The following is a 21,958-nucleotide window of genomic DNA, read 5'->3' on the forward strand; positions in this document are numbered from 1 at the left end:
TTTGAAATGTGTTGCTGCTGTTAAAGCCAAGAGCTTAGTGTTTTTTTTTTTTTTTTAGGAATTGAACAGTTACATTGCTAAAAAAGTCAGTATTTATCAAAACTAGAGCTACATTTTTGGAAAACATGTATCATCAGTCCTTGATTTAAGCCTCAAAGACAAGGAAGCACATGTCCCTTCCGTATACATTCTAGATCCTTCCATATGAAACAACTGGATAAGGTATTTAATGGAAATTAGATCTGATGCACAGTGACAAAACAACTTTCCTAATTTCCATCCCCTAGCAGTCACTCTCAGTTACTTCACTACTGGTATACTGGTTTCTTTTTTAATATTGTTTTTACATTTTTATTAAATTAGATTAAATGATCTCTACAGACTGGAAAAGTCTTTGTCACATATGGCATGTATCTAAATAAATTTTAGGAGAACCTAACTGCTTCCCAGCTCCTTTCTAAATAAGTARGTTTATTTTACTTTCACTAAAAACAATGTGCTAATTTAACGCTTCAGTTTTGGGCTTTCATTCTCTAAGACTTCCATTACTTTTGTTATTCATTTAATGTACATGGAGATTTCAATCTTGAATTAAGGTCCTGAACAGTGTAAAACACAAAACAGAAAGATGATCACTCTCCTGAAAAGTATATATGTTTAGATAAGAGACAACAAATGGATACAGTAGAAAAAGAGAAACACAAGGTACAGAAAGATCAAATTTATCAGCACAAAAAGCAGTTAGTAGTTACAGTACACCATTGCTAAACAGTCACATCAGAAATGGAGGAATGAGGAGCAGTTTTGAAGAAGCAGTTGAAGGAAGACAACAAAATGACACCTCCTGTGTTATTTACACACAATTTTCCACAAGTTTTTTATTTATTTATTTATTTATTAATTTAACAAACAACAGAGAAGGAGGTTCCAAAGGTTGAGCAGGAAATATGAAATGATGAAAAACTGGCCAAAAGATTTAGCTGTTTAAATAGAGACAAAAACAGAGACCTCACAGAGAGGTATCTCACACACTAGTTGAAACACTCTATGCCTGGACAACTTACTATACAAATGTCAATCTTGCATACTCTTATCTTTCAAAAGGACTTTCATATATTCAACATCATATGTATACACGTATGCATTTTGACAGTCTAAAGAATCAAAAATACAAAACAGATTTGTCTATCTTTTAAAAACATAGACTCTAAACAGTACAGTCCAACAGAAACCATGAATCCAGAAAAAATAAAATAATAATATAAAAATAAAGAGATATTTTAACCTAGTTACAATTAAAACTGTAAATAGGCATTTTTTATTATCCTCTCTTCTTTGAAATATTATTGTTCCACATACACATAAAGTCATGTTTGAAACAAACCTCCTTATTTCTTTTGCATGCAAATCATTTATCTATAAATATTCACTTAAAACTATCATTTAATTATTCTAATACAAGGGCACAGTTTAGTGCTATATTTTTTTTTTTTTTTTTTTTTTTTTTTTTTTTTTTTTTTTTATAATTTTTTTTTTTTTTTTTTTTTTTTTTTTTTTTTTTTTTTTTTTTTATGCTTCTCTTTATTTAAAAGCTCTTCTGAACCCTTCTTACCTGAAGGTAAGTTATTCTCCTCTGTACCAGATCTGTTAGATCTTTGGCCTCTTTTTCTCGCCAATCTCCTGCTCCATCTGTTTGACTGAGGTAGTACAAGTCGGTCATTATTGACCTACAAACAACAATGGGAAACAGTCTTAATACTACTAAATTAGGGGCTTATATGAAAAAAAGTGAAACACACATTTCCATTACACTGATCCACTTTAAAAATTCTATTTAATTTAAGTCAGTAGTGGACAGATAAAAGTTAAACAGAGGTCACAGGGACATCCTCACTGCACTAACCTGACTGTTAATATATCTCAGCATCAGTACAGCGTAACAGCTTCTTCATGTCATCTCCTACCAAAATCCAAAACAATAGTCAAGAAAGACTCTGTCCTCCATTTACCATATGTCCCCTACTCATAAGCAATTATAATGTTAAAGAGATGGATTAGAAAAACTTCTAAGTCAACTGTAAAGCATTTGTTTCTGGTGAATGCTAAAGAAACTAAAAAAAGAGAACTGGTTGCATGCTAAATGTGTGATCCAATGGCCCAAGAAGAGAAGTAGTCTAAGAGTGATCCTACAGTAGCTTCTATTATAATGCAGTGTTACTTGGCCTCCTATGATCATGTTACTGTACCTATATAGAATATATTACACTGTATTCCTTCTATTTTYATTAGTGACAATTGGCTGTAACTATATTTAGCTATATTATATTATAAAATATTAACTGTATCTTTCTAAAGCATATCACTCTTTACAAAATAAAAAGCATACTACATAAAAAAAGCATACTGAGACAGATCCTTGGCCATATTACAAGTCCAGACTACAGAYTGGATTTTGAGGACCTATCAGTTTTAAATTGAGGTTATCTAATACACTAGGGATCCTCTCCTTAGGATGATCACAGTTTAGTGGCCAAATCAGAGAATAAAAGAATCTTTGTAATGAGAAGAAAACTGATATATGACATTTATGCACCAGGACTAGTCAGGAATTCTGTAAAAATCATTAGTTTAGCCCCCAAAGTACCCCTCGAAAAGAAAAGAAAAGAAAAGAAAAGAAAAGAAAAGAAAAGAAAAGAAAAGAAAAGAAAAGAAAAGAAAAGAAAAGAAAAGAAAAGAAAAGAAAAGAAAAGAAAAGAAAAGAAAAGAAAAGAAAAAAGATTTTTGGTATCTGTGGCTTTTGGCAGTAAACAGAAAACTGGAGGCAAAACACTGTCTCTACTACAAGTACTAGGTAGCCCAACTTGGAACTAATAATTCCAGAGTTGCTTTTATAAGCCTTTTATCAATCTTAAGGTCGGTAGAGGTTTCTCCATGATGCTAAAGTTAGTAAAAGTGTTTCAAACTTACAAATACATCTTTCACCTGAACTTCAGATGTTGTGATTTATTGCCTGAAACTCTTTGATGAGTCACCAATTTGAATAGGAARAGAGATGTAACAGAAAGAACGCAGAGAAATTTGAGATGTGACCAAAAAAAAAAATAAAATAAAAAACAATGTGAAGAAAGACAAGTCTATTTTCCCAACAACCTTTGAAATAGTCTTGACAATGGAGTAGTACGAGATCTCTTTGCTGGCAGTGTACTGGAACCACAGCTAGTTAGCTAAGGCTGTCTCTTGTACATAAGCTTACCAGCCAAGAGAAGCAAACAGTATAGCTCTACTGGGTAACTACTTCCAATGACAGAACATGTAATTAATGAATAGTGAGCTAAGTCAAATGGGGACAGAGCTGTCTCTCTCAGCAGAGCTATCAGATAACTCTAATCTTCTCACTAATAACTGGATTTATAGATCTTGTCCTTCYATTCTCCTACAATTTTTCTGTTTTCCAGAGGCATACTTCTACGCAGGATGAACAGTGTCACTGACTAATTACATCATCTCTGTTGTATTAAATGCTAAACCCAAATCCTTCAGCAGCAGTAATATTCATCTGATATCAATTAGTACTGTCATATTTACATTCTGTTCTTGTACTACATGAACTGGATTTTCTTCTACTAGGTTTAAGCTTTCAGGTTGAAATATCTTGTTCTGGCTTAATGTGATAAAATAAACCATTGGAAGTATCATCAGGTAACTAGCTTTGAATCACTATTAAAGATGCATAGCATTCAAAGTAACATATAAACACAGTTTAGGGACAATTAGAACAGAATTAATTATGCAATAGTTCTAATACAATGGATTGCATACAAATAACTGAACAGATTTTGCTTTTCTTAAAGCAGTGGGTTCCAATTCATGGAAAGCATTACAGGCTTGTAGGCAAATAAAAAAAGAAAATCAATGCATGAAACATTCAACTGCTACTGAGCTCTGTACTGAATGAAGTTATTGGACCTCAAAATATGTTGATCTAGTCTTTAAATGCTTCTGAATGAATTTTTTTCCACAAATAACTAGAATGTAAAAACTGACATCATTGATCAGAATCACTTTGTAGTCTCACTACCTAGTGTTGATGCTAAGCTATCCTATCTCATCAGCACCTTTAACCAATTAACCAGTACATGAAGGTTTATATGCAGTCTAAAACTGGCAATTTTTTACACTGATTCAGCAGTTCACTTAAGGACATACTCAAATTAATCCATGTAAGTAAACCCACTGAAATCAGGCCTCTCAAAGAATTTTAGGTGTGTAGTTAAACTTTTTTTTTTTTTAACTTTGGATAAGGATTCTCTTTTGTCATGTACCAAAAACAAAGCAATGACACAAATGCTGTCTTGAAAGATAATATATCCATGTATGAAACTTAGAGTCAATAATAGGAAACAGTATGGAAAGAAATAATTGAGCCCATATAGTTTAATTATCATTTATCCATGGTGGACAAAAATCAGTTTTAGATAAATGTAATTTTTTTAACTATTTGAGTTATAGTTAACTACAATTATTTTAAAACAGACTGAAGGCAATGACATAATTCAGTACACAACTTATGTCATACAAGTTAACTATAACATACAGAATCGACCATCAGTGAAAGACACATTCAATTATTCTCTTCGATACCTAAAATGAAAATCAGAGTCAAATAAATAACTTAATAAATCAGAAAAATAACAAATAATCTTATTTAATTTTAAATTTGAGGTGTAATAGAATCCTACTTAGCTATTTTTAAAATATTATAACACATCTCAGAATACATTTGGAGATCACATATCTTTGGAAAGGACAAAAATCCCAGTACCGATGTGTTACAAACTCTTTCAGGCAAAGTATCACAAAATACTCACAGAGAAAGTACAATTATTATAGCATCAAGTAGGAGAAAAGGTCTGGCTTTCAAACAATACTGTTCACCTTCAATCAGAAGGACTAATCTGAATTATGGAAAAAAGTAAATTGGCAGATGAGCATGTAGGAAATCAAATTGGAAACCTGCCAAACATAAATGCTGTATCTACTAAACCAAAGTCCTTTACAATCATCCACAAGATGCCAAAACAAAGGATAATTGAAAAGAAACCAAGACAGGCATCTGTTCTGTTTCAAGAGAGCATCTGAGTTCAAGAAGACAATTACGTTCATATCCTTGCAAAAAACACACACCGATAAAGATAACATATTGCAAATACAGTGAGGTTACAACTGGCTACAACAGATTAAGCTAATCTAARTCAGTGCTGTTGTATTCTAATTCCCCTGACGTATTAAGATGCATCAAGCTGGAGATATCTAAGAGACAAGGAGCCTTCCAACCCCCCTTTGTGATTTTAATGCTGCCACATCACGGTACTGGTGCATGAGAACAGAGGTCAGGGCAGAGGGTGGTTCTTTAATACATCTGAGATCTGTTAAGTTTTTCCTTTATTGAAAGTAAGCAGGTATCTATAGGTCAAAGCATAGTCCTAACAGCTTGCTGAAACACAGAATTAAAGATAGGGAGGACACAGAAGAGTCTGTGCCCCCTGTGAACAAACTGCAGCAGCAAATAACCCACTAGCAATAATTGGCAACTAAGGAAAGAAAATCCATCTCTTTCCCATTGCAGCAGGTAAAGATCACAACCATATTTAAATTTTTTTTTTTCAAATGCTCTCTTTTACTGGCCTCAGAAAGGTTTTTTCTGTGCTCATGAAATAAGCAATCAGCATAATCTTCTACTTTGGAGAAATATATTTCTATCAGGTATTGGCATACAATAACTGAAAATACAAAGACTACCCATAAACGAAGTTTTCCTCCTCAGCAGTTTAGCCATTTTCCCCATTTCTAAGAAAAAGACTGTTGGCTAAAATTCATTTTATATTATTTTTGGCCATGGTGACCATGACTAAAGTAAGGCAGTAAGTTAAATAATCAGCTCTTACAGATTAACTATACATCTTTTCCATCTTTTCTGAGGTAGAAGCACCAATGAGTGAGCCCTTACACAGTCTCAGTGACGCAATGTTTTAAGGAAAGGCAGCTTTGCCCAATACAGAAACATAAAGCATATTTAATATTTTGTGAGAAATTTTATGAATTCATTCAAGAGAATTCAGAAAGTATCACAACCTTTTTAAAAAAATTTACCCTTGTAAAACTAAATCAGGAACTGAAAAATTGGCCAGTGTTATCACACAGAAATGATGATAGGCTAGTAGTAGATCTAACACACATTCATTATGGAGACCTCTTTCTTTGATTGCTCTGGCTAGGAAAAGAACATTCTTTAAGTTTACAGCTGTTGGGTTCCTTTCAGTGTGGCAGACCGTCATGATGCCTTATTATTACAGATTTCAAAGACACTAATAGCAAAGACCAAAGGCAGGCTCCATGTGGAGAGCTGAAGTACATGGCCAAAGATAGTTAAGTGCAGASAAGAAATGAGCCTGAGCAGGTTTTTTAGGATATTACTGTGTRTGGTAAAATACTACAAGGGCAGATGAAGCAACTGACTTGAAAAGAGCAGAAAGAACTTCAGGCTCAGGATTTGCAGATATTTAGTAAGTCAAATTTGGTCTTTCTCTGTGCTACTGATCAGCAACATCAAGTTATTGTTGCTATTTCTGTTTTATATCATAAATCAAATCTTGGAGTTGCTCTTGGAAACATTTTCATCTTGGAAACTGGAATGGAGGAAAGAACCTTGTTCTGTATTTTATCTGCATTTGCTTTTCACAAAAAGGGGACATTTTTAGCACCATTTTTGACTATTAGTCTAGACATTTATTCCATCTCTATGATTAAAATGACAGTTAAATCACATAGAAAYTTAATATCAACAAATAAAACTCAGAAGAAAAAAAATATATGCTCTACTACATTGAAAGAAAATAATGCAAAAACATGCCCAAACACTATGCTTTGAACCTTGGCCAGCTACCACAAAAATCCTGATGACTGCTGTTCAACAGAAGGAGGAGAAGGAACAAAATATGCTAACAACTACTTCACAAACAACAGAATATAAACAGGGGAAACAACCATGACAGTTAGAGGAATAATCTGTTCCTTTTTGTTCACCCTRTCTCAAATAGGTTTTCCACAATTAAGATGAAGCTACACTCAACGACCACCTTTCCTCCAGCAATGACAAGAATATAGTTAGATACTCCATAACGCAGGAAACTGTTATGAGCCACATTGCTTCTGAAAAAGAATCAGTAGTGAAGTACACAACAAAAAGAGCAATTGCCAAAATCCGCACCATCTGAGAGAAAAATCTAAACAATTTCTATAATAAAACCAAGAAATAGTAACTAATACATCAGACAAGAAAGCATCTATAGTAACAGGAGACCATTCGCAAGCCGGCACTATGATTAACAAAGAACTCTGAGGCTGCTTTCCTGGAGTCTCAGAAACTGCCTTTAAGTCTATCATCTCCAAAAGAGCAGGTCTCCTATACGACACAGCAGGCTTTCTTTACAAACAAAAACAACATTAGCCACTTCCTTCAGACAGCCATCTCTTCATAAAGTCATTGCTAATCCCTATACAAACATTCCCATATACTGAAGGCCAAATCCTCAAACTGCTCTGAGTACTTRCAGAAAACAGTAAGCTTTCTAATCCAAATATTAGATTATAATAAATATTTGTGAAATATAAAACTGCATGCATGTGTGTGTCTGTATATATACACATTTTTATATATACACTATATAAATATATATATATAAAATGTATAAAAATAAATATCACTTTCACATACAAGGTTGTTTATCCAAGATAAACAGGTAACAGCTTTTTAAACATCACAAACAACAAAAAGGTATTCAGTTAATTTGTTAAATCCACTTCCAGAAAGAACAGCAAAAAATAAGCAAAACAAAAAACTGTGATTCTCAGAGTGAATAACTGCATTTGATTTGCTCACTCTAAATTTATGTTACATTCCTTTCAGAAGGAGAGGGAGAAAGACTGACTGTGAGGAGGGAGACAGAGACTGCTCCTTCCCCTGGAAGCTTCTGTGCATCCTATGGGAAAAGATCATCCCAGAGATAGCAAGGCATCACAGGTCGCAGCACGCCCACAGAAAGAGCTGAAAACTTGCAGCTCATGCAGGAAGACTGAGAGATTACACCGAAAYGAGCAGACAGCCAGGCCTCAAAGGTGTAAGAAAGAACCTTCGAGGGAGCAGAGGCACCAAAAAGGGTGTTCTGCAACACAAAATCATTTTATTCCCTAAGCCAGCATTTCAAGTACGCCAAGAACAAAAATGTTTCTACAATATTCTGCCTGTGTATCTGTTTCTTTCTTGTGCCACTGCTTTGAATTTCCGTATTTTTAAAAAAATCAGTCTACTTTTACTTCAAGAAAACCTAGTTTTCAGTTATTTGGTTTTAGTTAAAAGACTTACGGTCTTTTCTGGGGACCTCAACAGAGGAAGGTCCACTTCAAAGACTTAGCAGACACAATGCCATTCTGGCCATAAGACTCACCTTATCATCTACTTTCATTCAAGAAAAAAATTTAAAAAAATTTTTTGAACTTTTTTTTAAATAGCATTTAAATGATTTCCAAAGAATTTAAAATTCTTAACAGGTTTTCCTTTTACAACACCATTATTTTCAAAGATTCGTATATTACCACTGATGTTCATCCATGAAGATCCCTTAGCTTTGTTAGGAAAGATATACTTGATTACTAAGGCAAATTCAGTTAATTCAACAACTTTATTTTGACTGTTTACTAACCAGACAGTAATTGCCATTGATTGTAATCCTTTTTGGAACATAGTACTTTAAATACGTAAGGCTTACAGAGAGATTTAATTGAATTTATAACATTTCCTAGATTAATTTTGTTCTGCATGTAAAAAACTAATACTGAATGTTTTAATTTAATACAAAAGGTGCTTCAACAACAGGGAGACTAGAAGATCAACATCACCTGACAATACAATTCAAATGCCTTTGAACAACACAACACAATGGTGACAATATAATTAAAGGTAATTTGTATATGATATAATCTGTTAAACTTTAATTAGGTAGAGAAATGACTCTCTTTAGAGTGACAGTTAATCCAGAAAGTAAGATTTTTCTTTTTTTTACTTCCAATTATACATTTACTTATGATCAGTGTAACTGATATTCCCATATTAATGAAAGGTATAATGAGGCCTCTAAAATAAGGGGTATTTTGAAGAGTTTTTTATGGCTTTGTTATACGTAGAGACATCCCTCTATGCACATATAAAGACAGACACAATTGAAAAGTAACAACTGGCACCTCCCCTCCCCCCCCCAAAAAAAAATCAACTTAGAAGATCCTACCTTTAGCTGCAGAGACATAAGCTGAAAATATATTCTATGTCCCATAAAATACAAATTATGTAATTATTTTATGTCCATGCCTTAGTCATGACATTTTAGTCCACACAGCAGTAATTTATGTTAAAAGATTTATCAACAGTTTACTTAAAATCGATTTATATATAATTTTGATTGATTTATATATAATTTTATATAAGTTCTACAACAAAAATGCAGAAGCAAATAATACAAGTACCTTTCCTGATGACCCAAATCAGACAGAAATTCATCTATGCGTGTTTGCAGTTCATTTCCTTCCAGATTTTTCAACTTCTTTAATTCACTTTGGAGGAAAAACCAAAGTTCCTTAGCCCCATTTTCAATCCTCCTCCTCAATATTTCATGGTCTTTCCCTAGGCCTCCTATTAAGGAAAAATCAGAGAATCAGCATTTGTAGCTAAACTGTTTGTTAAGAAACTAATGCATTTGTGATATGGAATATTAAAATTATTTTTAAAGAACAAATTATCTACCAACCATCTCCTGTCCGCTTCTTATAGTTTTCTATCTGTTCTTTGGCCTTTAAAAGTTGCTCTTCTAAAGCATGTACCTTTCCTGCAGCTGGTCCCTGATCAATTGGACCATCTGGTATCCTAGAGTAGAGGAAATAAAGAAATTGTATAATTTAAAAATACAAATGATACTTTTTTTTTCCTTTTAAATTCAATTATTAGTAAATTTTTAGCATAAACAATTCAGCTCTCCTTGTTTCGTTCCACAGTGATTTGCTGATAAACCTTCTTGGCATTCTCTTAAAACCAGAAGAAATGAGGTACATTAACATAAATCAAGATTTAAAAGCCTCAGAAGAAAACAGTGCGTAACATCGTTGCAATGCATAGATTTAACCTGGAGTGAAACTGTGCTGTTTACAAGACTTCCACTCACTGACAATACCATACAACCATCAACAGGCAATGCTAATAAAATGCTCTACTTGTGAAAGTAGCGTTTGTAGCAGCTTAACTCCTTTCGTGTGAGAAACGGAGTAATCTTATCCATTTCCGGGACTGACAGGCCCACAGACATAGCCTGCTTCAGGAACATGCTCCCACAACACTCTGGCTGTTTCTTATATTCTCACAYGAAATACACTCTGCTCTTGAATGCTGACTGTATACTCCTAGAGGACCAGAGCTCCAGCACTGGAACTCCGCTTGAAGTCTTCCTACATACAGGCACCAGATGGTTTCAGCGTAGGCTACGGACTCAGCACAAGGTGCTAGCTTGTTAAATGTCCCATCACCGCAATTTTTTTTATGACAACTCTGGGGATCTAAGCTGCTGATGACCTAAAACAACATGAGCAAATGTAACATCCATTTGCAAAATCTCAGGTGTACAAGCATAGAAGAAATACTCATCTTGAAAATTATGAGCCGCAGATCAGCCCCAAGGGTATTACTGAGGCTTGCTCCACATATTAATAAACTGAGATTGCTAAAGGATAGAAATTACATGTCATTTTCCATTTGTCTTAGGAATTAAAAATTAATGGAAGGAAAATAAAAACCCTTTCATCTATGTAGAAGTGACACTTCCAGTTGATCTAAGAATTAAAAATTATGCCACCTTTTGTAAGACTTTTTGTAAGAATTGATCCCAAAAAGAGAAAGCAGAATGTAATGAAAGGTTTCTAGGATTATAAAGAACACAGAATTCTTGCAGAACATGAAGGTGATTCCTCATTCATTAGGATCATAATGGTATAAAAAGGAAAGGATATTCTCTCTACCCTCTCCTTCCCACACACAAAATTTCAACATGGGAAGAGCCTTGTCTGACCAAAGATGCTTCCAGAACAGTGAAATTAAMAGTTAGAAGGAGTATGTTCACATTAAAGTAGAAACTGCATCTCAGGAGGATGTTCAGAAGGCTGTAGTTGACTTTCATGTTTCAGATCTTAATAATTTAATAGCAATACATGTTTAGGAATTGATGAAAAGTTTTCACTGGGGCATTTGAAGGGGATAAATAACAGATGTGAGCATCAGAAAGGGATTTCACTTGAAGGACAGTATTAAAACCCGCTTCTTCAAGAGGAAGGAGGGAGAGGTAGAAAAGAAAACTATGCAACAGGAAAAAAAAATATCTGACAGAAATTTAATAGAGCTAAAGCTCCTTACTAAAAGCAACTTAGGGACAATTAAATTAGTGCAAAATATTTGTTTGGGCTTTAAAGCTCTCACTATTCTACCATAGAAAAGAAACAATCAACAGGTGCTCGTATATCTGTTTTTTACGCACTGAGTGGGGGATGCCTGACAAAACTGGATGAAATACRCCAGTTTTAAATATGTGCACTCTCAAAACATATTCCCTCTTGTATGGGCAAATAAAGACCACAAATTTTTGAACTTGAGTGTACAACAAATATATGCTAAGATTCTGTACTCAGATACCGTACTGTCTTTCCAAACACAAGATAATACAAAACAATCTTTAAAAGAAGTGCATCAAAACATATCTAAACTCCTACCGTAGTTTAAAATCACAAATTTGAAATAGAGCATTTGTGATCCACCAACCTGTTTTCACTATTTACACTGTGACAGGACAACCAAATACAAAATTATTGCAAAGTTTCTAGGAAAAATGGAATGGCTTATCTTACACGACTCCTCTAAAAGTAGAATTTGTGAAGGAAAATAGGTAAAAAGGTATGAAATTGTTACCATGAGAAATCCCAGGATAGTCAACACATCCACTGGACATAAGGAAGTCTGCTAAAGTAATAATTACAGAATTCTACTGAAAGATGGTTGAAGATAATATGAAAAAAGCACATTAATTCCAGTCATCTAATTAATATTTATTTTTAAAAAGGTACATACCACAACATTCAACTTGCTTTCATGCATTGTGCTAGAAATGTTTACCATAATTAGGTTGTTTTCTCTGTATCTGCTATCTCATCATACATGGAATTGCTGTATTCCTCATTTTCATCCAGTCTGAATTACATAAAACTTCTCTGCAACTAGTACAGCTTGCTTGTTACTGCCCTCTATAAGTACATCTACTGAGTTGGAGATAAGGCAACATTCGAGGGAAAAGTCTTCAAATTCCAATTSTTATCTATAAACATGGCAACATTGCAGATAACTTCTAGTACAGAGAATCCTAAAACCCTATGTGAATAATGTATGTTTAAGAACTCTGGCTGAAAAACATATGCATCCAGTTTTCAAACCAAAATAAGTACTGACAACTGACTTACTTACTCCTTAAAATTGTGAGTTCATCTAAACAATGATTCAAATTAACAATCAAAATGTCAGTAAGCACCTAGCACATAAAATTCTTCATTTATTGCTATGATAACATTGTAAATTAAACTATAGATATAAAATAAATAAAATTATAAACCACTTGATATCGGCAGCCACAATAATATATCAAATAGTGATTTTGTTAGAAATATATTTCTGAGAACATACAATATGTGATTTTGTATGCTCTTTCCTACAATTTCAGAGTAAATACAAATGATCTTCTTCCATAATGTACTCATAGCAACTAACTTTAAATATCGGACAGATTGTGTTGTATAAATAATCACATTCTGCTTTGTCCCTTTTTAGCAATCCAGCTACTCTCCAGGACAGAAAAAAGGAAATCGATGTAGATCATCCGTATCAGTGAAACCATTTTCTCCTCACTTTCAGGCATCATGGATGGATAATGGCATGGTAGCAGTCTCTAATGTGAATCTCTGAAGCCAACAGAACCACTCAGAAATTCATTGTAGTGCCATTCAATTTAGCTGGTAGAAATGTCATAAAGTATAAAATAGCTGCAAATTTTTTTTTTTAAATATATACCCTTTATACCCTTCCAAGGTACTTAAAGGTTACAACAGTTTATTTCTGAAAGGAAAAATGTAAGATTCTACATGTTCTCACTCAAATATTTTCTTATTCTTTCATCTACATCTTTCTGAGTTCTTTGTGTGGAGGTGCAGGGTTTATAAATAATTAAATTCACTTTAAAATTTGCTGTTTTTCTTTTGACACTTTTTTCTGTGAGAAGAAAATCGTATTTGATTATTAAGGACTACTAACATACACAGACAAACAAAAGGAATATAAGTTGTCATTTCATTTTTATAAGATCACACCTCCTCAGTAACTAAAACTGAAAGGAAGTATTCAAGGTGACCTGCAAATAAAGATTGAGCGGCTTCCCTAGTCAATTTAAATCAGCATAGGCACGATCAAAGCTGATTTATATCCATGGAAGATGTGTCCCTTCCCTTAATTCAGAACTGCACAAAACCTAATAAAAATAGCATGGATGCACACCATATAGTTCAATGATGAATTTTCTCCCTCACACATTGACCCTGTTAGATAGCCTCAGCTTCAAACTCAAGACATTTTAAATATATCTAATGGAATTTTATCAATGCAACAATATTCCTTTACCCAAATGCCTTTCAATGCTTTATTATAGCAAGTTCCACAGCTGTACTGGACCCAATAACTGCTAAGAATAATTGATACAGGTACATTAATAGATTTATGATTAATTGATCCTGAAGTTGGATTCTATCTCAGCATCAGCACCAACTCAATTAAAGTAAYTGTAGTGCTCTTTCAAAACAAAAACTCTTTCTCTTCCTTATGAAACCACACTCCAAACTATGGCAACAATRTCTAGTAGTAGACAGGTATTTGTTCTTATTTGCTTGATTACATTTTGTCCTTTTCCTTTCTTGTTCCAATTTCTAATACATGATCCTACTCAGATAAGAAATAGATTAAGGTATTTATTGAAAAGATTGCATGCTCTACAAAATGCAGTGTTTAATAGATAGTAGGGATTAAATACATACACTTAAATGTATAGGRAACGTGAAGTTCCAGTAATATGAACACAACATGAATATATTTAAGTTTCACTATTTCCCTGAAGAGAGCTCTTAAGTTAATGGCTCACATCTGTCAGGCAMGGATGTCACTAATGTCCAATAAAGGATAAAATTTTGACTATCAACGGGACACAAAGACATGTATGTATACCATGAACCATTAATCTATTGAAAAGGGAAATCTAGGACATACAAGAAGGAATATCCAAAACTTCTCCAGTTTCTCTACAAGAAAATCAAAAAAAAAGCAATAATTTTCATTTAAAAAGTAATAATTTTAAGGTCTACTGCTTCCAAAAGCCTTATATTATCTAAAAGTAAAAGTGATAGCCTTCAGTAGTCATATCATAATTCTCCTAGCAAATTCACATTTCAGATAATGCTACATCACAGGTAAACTGTGAAACAACATTATACAATTCTCTGATTAATACTCCCTATCGAGTCTCCTTTTACCATCTACCAAAACTGTAGTAAAAATTTCTCTTTTTGTTACAAGATCTATGAAATTTGAAATAAGTGTTCTGGAAAATGCCTATTAAATGCTACTAGAATAGAATAGTAGGATGGCAGCATATAAAAGAATGCCTTTTTATTACTAATTTTATCACTAATGATGGCCAGGCTGCTTTTACAATAAACCCAAATTCTTTTACATCARTATTATTTATAAACATGTGAGGAATATGGTAGTTTTCCAAATCTCATTACACAACAACAATCATGTATATAATTTCTAAAATTGAGGCAATACAAAACACTTGTTATTTTAATTTTTATCTTCTGCATCACTGATACACATCTGTGTGTTTTTATAGGCCACAAGTAAAGTTTTTACAAAGCATCATATTGGCTGAAGAAAAACTACAGTAACTTCCCACCTAAGGCTTTCCAAATGCATTAAAAAAGAAGTGCTGCCTRAACTCATTACAAGTCATCAGAAGAAGTGCAACACAAAAGAATGTACTTGATTTCTAAAGGRCAAAAAATGCGTTAAATTTAGAAAGTTTTCAAAAAGATAGTACTGTTTCAACTTGCACAGTTGCAATGACAGATCTTAAAAAATGGATCTCAGAATCTTACTAAAAGATCCTTACAAAAATATGAACCATTCTTAAACAATATCTGTAATAAATCACAGATATATATATATTGATATAGATATATACAAAGTTAGAAAGAACATTATTTAGAACTTTATTTCCCCACACACACAAATATTAAGGGGGAAAATAGAGTTCCTACTGCCATAAAATCTCAATTCTACTGCATCCTCCATAGAAGAAAGGTAATCAGTGGAAAAATTACATATTAAATATGATTTTAAGTATCATAACCAAAAAGGGCTTAGCTTGGATTTACAAGGGCAGTCAGAGATATGACATAAGTTTAAAAAGGTTGATTTTGTATGCATGTGAATTATCTTCTTTTCAAAATTTTTTTTGGCTGTTTTGCTATTTTTAGAGATGGGGGGRTTTCATAAACTGGCAGCAAAAGTACATTCATATCTCAGAATGGAAAGATCACTTYTTGGTGCTGTATGCTGGCCTTCATGGATGGTTGGATGTAACTCAGTACAGCCCAGCTCCTATTTTAACCATCCCAGAAAATTCAGCACTTTTATCAGGTAAAGGGGAAGTCAGAGAAGTCACAAGGATTCATTATAATGGAAAATACTAGGCAATTTAAATATAATAGTCTCCACATGACTAAGGTCCCCACGTAATTAAAGATAAAATATTTTGAAGCCAATTTTCTCTAGACTCGAGATAGAAATTGTTTCAACAACTTCTCCTTTATTAAACTACTCAGTTCTGTAATCATACCTGCTTTCCTTCCCTTCCTTCCTGCCTCAGTTAGTTATTATTAATGACACAGCTAGGCATTATGGTAATTTTCTGATATTCACAAAGCTTCTTCACTCAAAATATTCTGTGAACATGGAGCTTTTTTTAATCCAAAAATTTTATCTAACTATGTCTGAAATCATTTAATCAAATGCCTGTTTATTGTTGCAGTCTTCGACGAAGACATCCTTGTTTTGCTTAAACTCTCCTGAATATRACTCTAATCTGGAGTTACTATTGAAATAAGTTTAAATATATGCCTTAGCTTATTCTTGATGCATGCTGTAATATATTCTATATCTTCACTGCAAAAAGTGTGCAATTAATAAACCTAGTGTGGAATTAAAATGCCTAGTCCTCTAGATGTAAAATCTAAACAGAGATAGGGCAACAAAAACAAGATGGTGTTTTTCATCTCAATGTAGCAATATCCAAGTTGGGAATAGGGTTTACCATTACAAGCTCCACTGATGAAAAGACTAGCTCCTTAATCTTTCAGTTTTCAGTTAGAATCAATAATTAGAGTTTTCAGTGCAAAAACACATGCCCTGGCAATGAAATCATATTCAAATAACAGTTCTGGCATCTCTGTCTTTGATTAGCAAAACCTAAACTAAATTATGTCTTTCCTTTGGATGTTATCTTGGGCAATAGCAATCTTCTCTGCCTACTTCTAATTTAATCTCTGAGGTTAAAAGACATTTTTGTTTTTTTTTTTTTTAATAAACACTCACAATACCCGTAATCTCTTCAAGGACACAGATATTGAAGCCATGGACTGGTGACTACTGCCTCATTTTAAATAACTGTATTGCTATAAAACTGTAAATGAGCTATATTAAAGCCAACAGCTGTTTTTAACACCACCTGTTCTATTTAGGAAATAAAGAAATGAGATACTGAAAATCTGTATCACATTTTTGATTTAATACTTAATGGTGAAGGCTGACCAAGAAATATTTCTCTAACATTTCTGAAGTGTCTACAAAAACAACTTGCAGGGCTTTCCACAATAAAAATAATGAAAATGCTTTACATCATGACACATCACTCAAAGCCTAGTATTTCACCAACAGCTGATCTGTTCCAGCAAAAAAAGCTATGCCTGAACAGCTTCCACTCCCAAATTGGCTCATTTCTGACCGCCGATCATGTAGATGTACTGTTATTCAAATAAGCCTTTAAAGGCACTTTACACTTTCTTGTGTTTCAAATTCTCCTGTGACTATACAGAATCACTACAAAGAAAGGTGTTAGAAGTATCTTTAAGTATACATACATCATATTACTGTTCAAGTCAACCAAATAAGGGGAATGGAAAGCATGGGGAGCGGTAATCTTACATTCAAGGTCAAATATTTCCCTCTCTGAAACAGACAATCCCAGGATTTGCCTATTATAGTCTAATATTAAAGTAATTTAAAGATATTGTATTTATTCAAATATTGGGTATTGCTTAAGTTTATGGCAGGGGACTCTATATTACCTCATTTTATCAACAGCAGTATATTAAGCTTTTGGTCAGTGTAGTTGTTATCATATATTAATAAATCAAGTTTAGATAACTACAGCCACTSAGTCATCTATGGCTGTATTACTCAAGATGAAGATAATCTCTGCTTGCAGGTGCAGAGAGCACTTGGGTCTCCTCTGTGCAGCACTGCATGAATGCTGAGGTACTTCTTCTATGGTGGACGTATGTTCAAAAATAACACACGTATTTTTCAGAACACAGATCCTAAGTGAAGATGCTTTATCAGCATCCAGCTGTACCAACAGAGCATTCCGTAAACTAGGAACAGAGGGCAGTGAAAACACATTTCACTAAGCAGGGAAAACAGATCCTAACTTACCACGTCAAGTAGGCTTCACCTTTCCCAGCTGCCCACATGGAGATTTGTATCAGAAACATTAAAACTGGTATTTATTAAGTATACATAATACGTATGTGTATAGGGGAAAGAGAATGCACCAGATGAAACAGCAGAACAGGGTTAAAAGGAGAAGTTATGCATTTAATTGCTACATAGTCCCTACATGTGATTTCATGCAAATAAAGACAGGAAACAAACTGATGTAAAGATAAGGTAAAAAAAATGATGAAAAACAGGACTGGAACCATAAAATACCAATTAAGGACAAAAATAGAATTGTACAAATCAGTAATTTTTCTTGTGACCTATGAAGAGGTGAAACAACGTAATGAGGTAAAAAAAATCCAACGCAGCATCTGCTCCTAAAGCTTATTAAAAGGCAAGTCCAAAATCAGTTCGCCATTGCCAACAAAGAACTCAAGAAACGTGATGAGGGCTCAACTGCCAGTGCCCCTTGTCCTCCATGCTGCACACAGGTGACCCTGGCCAGGCTCTTCCACACATATGTTCTCGTGGTTATGAGTACGACTTCAGCTCATGTAAGAGATTTTAGAAGGAAATACTACCTTCACATTCTACAAGATCTTGTATTGAACTTTTTTACTCTAGCTTCCTACAATGGCATGTGAAGCCACCTCCTCTGTGTGTGTTTCCAGGATGCAGTAGGATTTTTAGGTTGTATATAATGATGTCCACATACTTAGATACAATTTGGCACCACATCCAGCCTAAAAAGTTCTCCTTTGAGAGTGCTGGGAAAAGTCATACACAGATACCAAAAGTCTATGTTAAGAGCAATCTGGCTGGAACAAGGCAAGATGGAGTACTTGCTGCTGGAGGACTTGCTATTTAGTAAAACGTAGAGCTGAGTTGGTATCAAACACTTACACTGGTCATGCAGCAGAATAACACGCCCTGCAGAATGCTGGAGAGCACAGTGTGAAGACCTCCCACTACAGGAACTGATGTCAGGAAAGACCAAAGCAATCCTGCTGAACCCAGCCTGATTCCTTAGGGTGACATTAAGGAGTCTCTACATCATACTCCACAGCACCTACACTAGCTCGTATTAGTCTTCTTACTCAGATTAACTACTTTTCCTGTACTTTAGAAGTATCACAGCCACACTATTATAGATACCACATTACTGACAGGAGTGTAGATTCTCTTAAAATAGTATTTAATAATGGATCTATGATTAATCAAAAAAAAAAAAAAGAATTCCAAAAAGAAAAATTCTGCTCGTCTCAAGAATCTTTCTGATCCAGTGGTAAATTAACTCACTTAGGCTAGTTAAGCAGTATTAAAGGAGGCATATAAACATTATCAGAACCTCGRAACCTTTTTATTTTCCTTTTGAGCATGTACAGCTTTCAGATACAGAGAAATAATCTCTCACTATTAATAAGAGCTGCCTATTGGAGAAGGTAAAAGAAAACACTTTATATTGCAAGTGTATCAATTTATAGTGTAGCAAATAATTATAAAAATGGAGAAGAGCTTCATTATTTTACAAGCAGCACTACAACCTTAGCAGCAAGGCAATAAAAAAAAATAATTATAAGCATTCATATATCACAGCAGTCCACTGCAGCTCATCTTCAGCAAGGCCAAATTTATCATCTTCAATAAGTTCTACCTTGTTCTCACCACTTTTTAAACAAACTCCACCAGCTATTGCATGCAAAAGTGTAGAAAAGACACTAGTTCTTCTCATTGGTTTAAACATCATAAAGATGGCACTTGTTTAAAGTTGCTGCAATTGTTAAATCCATGACAATAAGGAGTTAATATCCTACAGAATTCTGTTATTTTGATAGTAACACTTGCATCCCATTGAACAGTGACCCGAGGTAAGGCCAAAACTAAATGTAGAGGATTACTTAGTTTGTTTAAAGGCTTTTATAATATATTTTCGTTTAGTTATAGCATTGACAAAATACTTCTCTATGGTTTTAAATATAATAAAAATGGATTTTTTAAAAAACTTTCAATTTAATATTTTGATACTTCATGTAACCATTTTCTGAATAAATTTATTATTTTTTAAATCATACCTGAGAGATTCTGCCATCCGCCTTAAGTCTTCATTTTGCTGCTTTAAACGTTCAAGTTTAGCAAGTATCTTAGATAACTCACGACTAGAGTGATCTGGGTGCTCACTGTCTCGTACCAGATGTCCACCAATATAAAAGAGTAAAGTTCCCCAAGCAAAGAGGATGAGCATAATCCAACGCCAAGAACCAGTCCATGGCCGCATTTTCAGATGTTCAGTTCACTYAAAAACTGCTTCTTCTCACAAAATAACAAACATTTTAAGTCCGTAGCCTGTACAAAAGTGGACAATTTCAATTGCTCTGCTTCACCACATTGTAATGGAGAAAAATTATTCTCAGTGTTTGTCCTACAGCAACTCCTTAGAAAAGATCTTTATGTGGCTGTACATAGAAAGCATTAATATCGTATCATTCTTGGTATAAATTCTGTGGAAAGAATAGAAGAAATATGAAGTTATAATTCTGATAGATAATAAAATATATTGGTGTGTAATTAAGCTAAATGTATTGTTACTAACACCCAGGAATACTGATAAACAGCGTTACTACTTTCCATCAAGCAGAAAAACAAAAAGTTTTTAAGTTTCCACAATAAATATGCTGAGTTTATTAAAAACAAAACATGCAAAGAACACAAAATTAATTCCAGATTTGAAATGGCTAGAAGAAACACTACTTTTTTCATAAGAAAACTATTTACCAGTTATGTGTCAGTGCACACGTTACAATAGTTCAATAAATTAGAAAATACATTCTCTAGAAAACTTAATATTCTCTTTTATCATAAAAATATAAAAACTTTTTATTCAATTACAAAATCTGTCTTTTTTTTTCACTTTTACAAACTCTCTTCTGTCTAGTGAGTCCCACCCTAAAACAAAACAGTTTAACAAAACAAAACAGTCATTTTATCAACAGACTTCACTATTGGCAAGTAGATTGGCCTAGTACCAGCTTTGATACCAATTAAGCAACTTGCAAACACTGCCAAGAGTATAAGCGATAATTTCTAGGTGACCATTCATTGTATATGTTCCTATTCAATTTCTAGTGGCTTCTGAAATGGCTGTCTAAAATTAAACCCCAAATTTTATTTCTTGATTAAAATTACAAGATAATATAACTTCACTCTTTAGACTTCCAATGCACTTGTTAAAACAGTAAAAAAAGAAACACTAAACATTTAAGATATGTAGAAAAGAGAAGAATTTCAAATATAACTCAGACAGTTACAAGAAAAAGAAACTGAGTTTCCTAGGAATTGTAGAAAATGAGGAAGATGAGAAGGAATTGAGGTTTCAAATAGAGTAAAATAGACACAGTAGTCTTCATACACTGCTAAAAGTTTTGTAGTGTTGTTACATTCACACATTCCAAAAGCAGACCAGAGTTCAGAAACCTAACTCTTTAGAAACATTTTTCTTTTGCTTTAAAACTATCATCAAACCCACTTTGACAAGTATCATTAATAAATACACAAAAAGTGCTGGAAAAGCTTAAAAGGTAATAGCTTCTCTTGTCTAAAATGGCTGCGCTTATTAAAAAATGTTTAAAAGCAAACAAAATCACCTTAACTCATTTTCTACTTAACAAGACATCATTTAATGACAGTAAGAATTTCCTCGGTCTATCTAGGACAGATCTTAAGACTTAACTGGTAAATGTGTCCAAAATGTTCAAAAGTATTATCACTCTTTTTTCTCCCTCTCTGCAGTCTAATATTTCTACTTTTTATAAAAGACTGAAAAGATATATTCAATTCCCAAAGCAATCCATACTTCCAATTCTCAAATCTACAAATCAGCTCTGTTTCCTTTGAGATACTATCTTCATCCATATTCTTCTGAAATCTTCTTCTCCATTTATCCCCTCTTTACTTTGATTTCTATTTCCTTTCATTCATACTTTTGTTCTGTTCCAATTCCAT

General features: G+C 33.5%; 1 protein-coding gene across 4 annotated transcripts in view; it reads right to left on the bottom strand.

The window, feature by feature from the left end:
* The window catches only part of FUT8 (fucosyltransferase 8), a 121,600-nt gene that overhangs the window by 47,651 nt on the left and 51,991 nt on the right, over positions 1-21,958 (bottom strand). For all 4 annotated transcript variants that reach the window (XM_085305563.1, XM_085305555.1, XM_085305580.1 and 1 more), the window contains 4 exons: positions 20,032-20,457; positions 9,858-9,973; positions 9,577-9,742; positions 1,613-1,727 (listed from right to left, as the gene is read on the bottom strand). In XM_085305563.1, the coding sequence (XP_085161689.1) occupies positions 1,613-1,727; positions 9,577-9,742; positions 9,858-9,973; positions 20,032-20,234 (600 nt within the window). In that variant the 5' untranslated portion in view covers positions 20,235-20,457. The remainder of the gene's footprint in view (positions 1-1,612; positions 1,728-9,576; positions 9,743-9,857; positions 9,974-20,031; positions 20,458-21,958) is intronic.

The sequence above is a fragment of the Rhea americana genome, unplaced genomic scaffold (assembly GCF_003343005.1).
Source record: "Rhea americana isolate MKP2758 unplaced genomic scaffold, rheAme1 scaffold_102, whole genome shotgun sequence".
NCBI classification, from domain to species: domain Eukaryota; kingdom Metazoa; phylum Chordata; class Aves; order Rheiformes; family Rheidae; genus Rhea; species Rhea americana.